The 7,752-nt window shown below is 46.3% G+C and overlaps 1 protein-coding gene across 1 annotated transcript in view; it reads left to right on the forward strand.

The window, feature by feature from the left end:
- The window catches only part of HGD (homogentisate 1,2-dioxygenase), a gene marked incomplete at its 5' end in the record, with an annotated part of 12,614 nt that extends 5,786 nt beyond the window's left edge, over positions 1 to 6,828 (forward strand). The window contains 4 exons of the mRNA XM_009074459.1: positions 311 to 415; positions 1,791 to 1,917; positions 5,733 to 5,914; positions 6,641 to 6,828. Of these exons, the coding sequence (XP_009072707.1) occupies positions 311 to 415; positions 1,791 to 1,917; positions 5,733 to 5,914; positions 6,641 to 6,772 (546 nt within the window). The remainder of the gene's footprint in view (positions 1 to 310; positions 416 to 1,790; positions 1,918 to 5,732; positions 5,915 to 6,640) is intronic.
- Between the last annotated feature and the right edge of the window lie 924 nt (positions 6,829 to 7,752).

Below are 7,752 nucleotides of genomic sequence, written 5' to 3' on the forward strand. Positions count from 1 at the left end.
AGCTGGGACTGCTGTGGCAAGCCAGAGTTTCTTTACCAGAGAGACACTGTTGCAGCTGGCCTTGTGCAAGCACTGCTTGGGCACTCAAGAGCTCTTAAAGACCAAACCCCAGAGGGAAGGCTGAGACTTACCAAGTGGAAACGCTGAGGAAAACCTCATCTTCAGAGAGTGTTGAGCTGTGCCAAAAGGGCTTCCTGTACCTCTGAACAGCACTAAACCTATTTCTTATTTGGGAAAGAGCAGCATCCTGCATATATCCAGGAAGCTGGAAGGCTGTGTGCAGTAACCCTTTCTCTCTTTGCTTTGGTAGGATTTCTCCCCCTTCAATGTTGTAGCTTGGCATGGGAACTACACGCCGTACAAATATCATCTGGAGAAATTCATGGTCATTAATGCTGTTGCTTTTGACCACGCAGTAAGTACTGGACATGGGCAAAGCAAAGCAATGCATTGTAACTACCTTTAACATCCAAACCCACCCTGAGCTCCAAGGGCTCAGTGGGTCTTAAAAAATATGTTCTGCTGTAATGAAACAGTGTGAAATCTCTTGTGCTGCTTTCCCTGAGCCCAAACCAAGCTCTTGTAGAGAAAGACATCCTTCTTTGGGATACAAAGACAGAACTGGAAGTTGCTTGGCTTCTTAAACAGCTCTGTGCAGCTTAGCACAGAATTTCTGTGACCTGGAGGAAGGATGAATACTGAAGACAATACACACCATGCAACTCATCAAAAAGACTGTTGCTTCAAATTCTTGCCTTGATTTATTTCTTGTAATTGGACAGGCTCCTTCCCCTGATTCCTCCGAGCCCAGCACTGACATTCATTTGAAGAGCTGGCAGCTTCCATTGCAAGAATTTCTAGATGTCTAGAAAATAATTAAAGCCAAAACTAATGTGAGCAGCTCTTCTAAAAAGGAAACCAGCTAAGTGGGAGAGGTGCCCACAGTGATGCAAGTGGGTGTGCAAGGAGACTAGAGGATTTCTAGTTAGAAAACCAGCAGAAAGTACTGTTTTAACTTCAGAAAAACCTTCCAGGAGAAGGTTTACTGGACTAGAGATTTCAACAAGCCACAATTTCTCTGAAATTTCTTCTCCCTGTTTGTAAAATAACAAGGCCATGAGGCTAAACACCTCCAGCAGGATGTTCCTGTCCTCTGTAACTGGTTAAAGAAAAGGTATGATCTTGTGGTAGGAGGAGTGCTGAAGACTGCTTGTGGAATGGCAGTACCTCATCTTGCAGGGCTGTCCACCCTCTGCAGCTGCACTGCCAGCTATGAGGGCATCATGGCCAGGATGGGGAAGGATCTCCAAGGCTCCTCAAAGGAAGAACCGTCCAGTCCCATCTCTTGTCCCCCATGTATAGCATGGGATTGTGATGCTGGGCACTGTCACACAGGGTCTCAAATATCATAGAAACAGAGAATCATCATGGTCGGAAGAGACCTCTAAGATCATCAAGTCCAATCATTAGCCTGTCACTCCTCTGTAACCTCTTCAACCCTAAACCACCTCTTCAGTGCTAGATCCAGATACCTCTTAAACACTTCAGGGATGGTGAGTCCACCACCTCCCTGGGCAACCTACTTCAATGCCTGACAACCTTACCAGTGAAAAAGCTTTCCTGATATCTAATCTGAATCTCCCATGTCTCAGCTTATGCCACCAGGTGCAGGTGGCAAAAGTGTTTAGGCAAGGGAGAGGCTATATCAATCAGGTTTGCCACCTGGATGAGCTGAGCAGACAGCTCTGAGCCCTGCTCTGTTTCATGCTTTTTGATTTGCTTTTTTTCAGGATCCTTCTATCTTCACTGTCCTGACAGCCAAGACGACCCGTGCGGGAGTGGCACTCGCTGACTTTGTCATATTCCCCCCACGATGGGGGGTAGCTAACAACACCTTCCGTCCACCATACTACCACCGTACGTCTGCTTTGTTGTTGTGCTTGAGTTCAGGACTGAAGGAAAAAAAAGCCCAAGCCTCCATTTACTCAAGAGCGTGCGCAGGGATGCAGCAGTCTGGTTTGTTGCTCTTGACTCAGTTAGTCAGCTCGGAGTCAGACAGTCTTCCCTGGAAAATGAACAAATCCAAAGATGTTCTTATTTAGAGCATCTCATGAAAACTCAAGGGTGATGGGCTCACTGTGTCTGCATAGTTGGATGTGTCTGTACTCAAGGGGCTCCCACAGAGACCAGGTGCATATTGAACTTGGCATTGTACAAATGCGTCAGACGTTGTCCTGTCATCTAGCCATGAATTGCTTAATATCTCATTAGAGTACACAGATAAAGAACAGGAGAAAGGAAAATACTGTACTACAAGTGGTGAGAAGCACAGAGGGATGTAGCACTGGCACTTGTATGGTGAGATGGGAGTTACAGCAAAGGAGTGAATTGGCTCTCCTGAGCCCCTCTTCACCACCTGCACAGAGATGGAGGTACCTCTGGCACTTCAGAAGCCAGTGATAGGGAACTGGGCTCCTTCTCAGGCAGGGACTTGCTTGATGTTTTTAGAATGTGGTTGCCATCACCAGAACTGGTTTCTTTTTGGCAGTTTTCTGGCTTTGTCTTGGCAGAGCATGGCAATGTGTTGCATTTAATGGATGCTAGGAATCCAGTTCCCCACATGGGAGTGCCCTTCCAGGGTTGGGATGAGGCACCCTGCTCTGTGAGACAGAGGGGGAAAGCTTGGCCATCTTGCACCCCTTCTGCCAGAATCTAAGAGGCCCCATCCCAGAAGCTATCAAAGTCGCACTGTGGTCACTTTGAAGTGCTGGGAGGCTTTCAGCACACTTACTAACCACAGTTTAACAGCCAGCTCCTCCTGCTACTTAGACTATTTCCAAGCATCTTGGAGGTTGGCAGAATTAGTGGCACTTGGAAGCACAACAGGCAGCTGTGCAGCCATCTGAGTGAATCCCACAGGCAAAGTCCTGCCCTGTCGTTCTGCTTTCATTTGCAATAATGAGGCAGACATGGAAACATGTCTCCTGACTGGCTGGGATAGCTCCAACTCACTTTTATTATTCCCTAAGAGGTGAGACACACTGCTGGTTAACCATGATGAGGTTTCTGCTCATCAGCAAAGCTGTGCTAATTTTACATGCATTGAGAGCCATAATAAATATGAAGTTGTTCAACCTTCCTATGTCTGTCTTAAAAGACAGCTGAAATAACTCTTGTCTGTGTTGTGGTGATCTAAGAGTACCCATGCAGACAGCTACCACAGCTACTCACTCCTGACCACAGTACCGCAGCCATAGGCTTGGGCACTAAACTCATGATGAGCAAGTTGGATGTCTGCTCTGTCCCAGTCAAAGTCAATTATCAAGACAATGCAGATGTTAGTTCCCTCTGCAATTAGTGCTGTGATGAGAATCTTGTACCATTAAGAGAGGCGTAACAGGACTGAGCAACTCTGGGGTAGGAGGTGCATATTGAGTTCAACAAGTTCAGTGCTGCTGAATTTTCCTCTGTGCAAATATTTTACAAGAGGCCTATTCTGTTTGCCAGAAAACCTCTGTTGCCTCATCTCCTCAGGTGCAGTGAAACACCTGTGTTCAGAAAATTTTGGTGTACTCAGAGTCACTTTTCATCTTGCTTTAGTTTTGCCCCAAGTATAACTATAGCGATGGTGGTCTAAAAATATTCCCCCTAGAAAACATAACAATTTCACATACAAAGGTGGCTGTGCAGCTTATAAATACTGACTTCTCTTGGCAACATTTGACCCCACCTAGAATACTGCATGTAGTTCTGGTGCCCTCAACATAAGAAGGACATGGAAGTGTTGGAGCAAGTCCAGAGGAGGCCACAAAGTTGATAAGAGGACTGGAGCATCTTCCCTACGAAGACAGGCTGAGGAAGTTAGGGTTGTTTAGCCTGGAGAAGACTGCATGGAGACCTCATAGCAACTTTTCAATATCTGAAGAGTGCCAGCAAGGGAGCCAGAGAGGGACTCTTTGTTAGGAACTGCAGTGATAGGACAAGGGGTAATGGGTTCAAACTGAAGGAGGGAAAGTTTACATTAGATATTAGAAAACAGCTTTTTACTGTAAGGGTGGTGAGACACTGGCACAGGTTGCCCAGGGAAGCAGTGGCTGCCCCAACCCTGGCAGTGTTCAAAGCCAGGTTGGATGAGGCCTTGAGCAAACTAGTCCAGTGGGGACATGTCCCTGGCCAGGGCAGGGGGTTGGGACTAGATGATCTGTAAGGTCCACTCCAACTCCTAAAATTCTATGATTCTGTGATCCTCAGAGGCTGTGGTTTACTCCTAGGTACTTTGGAACACAGACTGAAAAATGCCTGATGCAGTTTTTATACCATGGGCATATATTACTTGTGTCTGAGAGAGTGCTTATGTGATTCTCATGATGGTGGGACCTAATACCTAATGGTCACTAAGTAATTTTGACTTCACAACGTTCTGCTTGTAGAGACAACACTATTTTACAGATAGGGAATGGGGGCACACCAAAGTTGTTTGGATTCACACGGGAAATCTACAAATGAATAAGAAATGGCTCAGCTCATCCCTTAAGTTCCAGTCTGGTTTCCTACTTACCTGCCCACTCTTCCTAAGTGATATCAAAAGTCCTGTTGTAGGCACATAGGCAATCTAGCTCTTAGGATCTCTGCTGCAATCTAAATGTGCCAAGTGCAGTACATGAGCAGGTTCAATGAAAAGCTTGTAGCAGTCCTGTCTTACACGAGACACTGACAACTTGGGATGAAAATTAATGAATGTTTGCACACATATATAGGCCAACCCTGCTTTGAGCTAAATTAGTTCTGTTGTTAAACATTTCAGACCCTGGATTGTACTTAACTAAGACTGAACTAGTGGTTAAAAAGGGCTATATATAACATAGCTACAGAAGCACGTCCTGGTTTTGCAAAACTGACTGCTAAGCAGAAAGTTGCCATATTGTTTAGTCACATCAGATCTACTAAAATTTAAAGCTTGGGAAATCAGCTGTGACAGTACTTTCCTTACAGGGAGCATAACTCAGTAAGCACTGAATGATCAGATACAGCCATCCTTACCTAAGCTAGTGGTATCTTACTCTACTGCCTTCAGAGGGTCTACTCAAAGTATTCTTCCTCAGGGAAAGCCAGAATTTTGCTCCTCGTCTTTGGGCATAAAGTGGCTGTAGAGAAATAGGTAGCTAATGCATGAATCAAAAGCACAAGGTAGTGGAGTATCTGGCTGCACTGGAAGTGGTAAAAGGATATCAAACATCATGATTTCATGCTTATAACCTGGGACAGCAGACCAGGCTCTCTCACCAGGCTGTTGGTCAGGCATTTTGTGTCTGTAACATAGCAATGATTGTACAGAACTTCCTTTCCAGTGCTTTAAGCCTGTAAAATCGGGTTACACCGTGCAGTCCACATGCAGGTGTAGTACTTACACAGCTCAAGGTGGTAGGAAAAACACAGGTCTGCCGACATCACCTGGGGATTGATGGAACCACCTTCATTGGGGTAGTTTCTAATGAAGGAACAACAGTCATTAGGGAGCTCTGTTTCTGAATCCTGATAATAAAATCCTGTACAGCTTTACAAGCATTGCCTGTAGGATCCCCCAATGACCCTCACATGATACCCTGCTTAGGAACCTCCACTCAACCCCCTGCCTGGCCCAGCTTACCTCATGGGTTTCAACAAGCTCACATCCCAGCTGTGATCCCTCCCAGCCATACTTCTCTTCAATCTCTTCTCTATGCCTCCTGCAGGGAACTGCATGAGTGAGTTCATGGGGCTCATCAAAGGCCACTATGAAGCAAAGGAGGAAGGCTTCCAGCCTGGAGGTGGCAGCTTGCACAGCATGATGACCCCTCACGGGCCGGACGCTGACTGCTTTGAGAAGGCCAGCAAAGCCAAGCTGGAGCCAGAGAGGGTTGCAGACGGGACCATGGTAAGGAGCCAAGAGAGCTAGCAAGATCTTGAATACAGCATGGCACAGTGCCACTCTTTAACTACAGCCTAGTTCTGTAGCTTCTTGCTGGCAAGTTGGAAAAGTACTTGGACACAACTGCTGTAGCATTCACCTCCCTTACCAATCAGCACTGTCCAGCTCCCAGGAGATCCCCCAGAGACATGCAATGCCAGGCAGCTTTGATCACCTGCCCACAAAAATTATTGCCTGAGCAGGAAGCTGGGAATTTTCAGGCTGATTAATTTTTCTCTTAGCCTATGGACAAAGAAGCAAGCCACCTGACTGTCCTCCTTTCTCCATGCCCTAAAATCTAATGATGATCATCAACAGACCTTGAACTAGAGCTTTTGGAATGACCTGGCTTTCCTGGGCATGCAGGGAGTCCAAAGTCACTCCTGAGGCCTGAATAATACCAGCAATGCCAGACCTGAAGAGCATTCTCCCCCTGGGTTGATGCTGAGGCCTGACTAATACCAGCAATGCCAGATCTGAAGAGCATTCTCCCCCTGGGTTGATCAGGCTGGAGGCAGAACCTGGCAGTACTAGACCACGCATACAACTCCTGTTTGTGGCAGAGCAGAGACATTTTGCCTGGATTTACTCTCCCTCTCTTGCCTAACCTAACTTCTCTCTTCCCAACCAGACATTTTGCCTGGATTTAAACTCTCCCTCTCATGCCTAACCTAACTTCTCTCTTCCCAACAGGCCTTCATGTTTGAATCATCCCTCAGCCTTGCTGTCACCAAATGGGGCCTCCAGACCTCCAACCGCCTAGATAAAAACTACTACAAGTGCTGGGAACCTCTGAAAAGCCATTTCAACCCCAAATGCAAGTAAAGAGAAGTGCTTGTTGCTTGCAATACATGAGTGAAGGCAGAGAAATCCAGCGTACCAACCCATGATGGCACAGTCAACTAGGGCAATGCAGAGTGCTTTAGCACAGAATGGCACTTCCAGCAGCCACCGAACCATGAAAATGATCATCCCTATGTAACTTGGGAAATGCAGTAAAAAAACAACCATTATTAAGTATTCAATTAAAGTTTTCCTGGTGACATATTAAAGATGAAGTACTTGAGCAACTCTCACTACATGTGGTTACTGTGAAACCTGTACCTTGTGTGGACATGAGGTGACAGCCAGCTCCCACTCACAGGGCCTCCAGAAAATACAACCCAATGTGTCTTTCACAGGGAGAAGATAGGGATCAACAAAGCATTTTATGCTGTGTATATGGGAATAGTTTTACAAACAGAGCTGAAGGCACTACCAGACCCAAGCCTCCTATAAGAGCAGGCCACTTCAGCCTGCTCATCGGTGGAGGTTGCCAAGGAAAGACTCGATTGTCAGAAAAGTAGTTCACGAATGAGAAAAAGGTTGGAGAATCCAAAGCACTTCACTGCTAAGTGGGGGAAAGTTTCTATTCCATGCTCGGGCCATCCTTCAACATTGACTTGTTTGTCAGCACTTGATAAATTCTCTCCCTAGTTCAGTGCTAAATTGCAGCACAGCAAATGTAAAAGTAGCTTGGCTGGCCAGTTCAGGAATTTGTTCCAGGGAAGGTACCTGGAAGAAAGCATAAGTGCAGATACCATCATAGAGGACCTCAAAATTTATTGCAGTATGCAAGCCTCACCCCCAGGTGGTGAATTCCACAGGGCAGAGGTAGAAAGCAAAGTCCCAAGCAGAGTGGGAAGCAGGAGCTCAGTCCAGGCACCCCAAACTTCAGGCCTGTACTTTAGCATGTACCCACATGAAAGTTTCTAAGCTTGGTGCCACCAGGATCTGTTTCCTACTTCCCAAGAGAAACAGTTTCC

The sequence above is a fragment of the Acanthisitta chloris genome, unplaced genomic scaffold, assembly GCF_000695815.1.
Source record: "Acanthisitta chloris isolate BGI_N310 unplaced genomic scaffold, ASM69581v1 scaffold17445, whole genome shotgun sequence".
In the NCBI taxonomy this organism is placed as follows: domain Eukaryota; kingdom Metazoa; phylum Chordata; class Aves; order Passeriformes; family Acanthisittidae; genus Acanthisitta; species Acanthisitta chloris.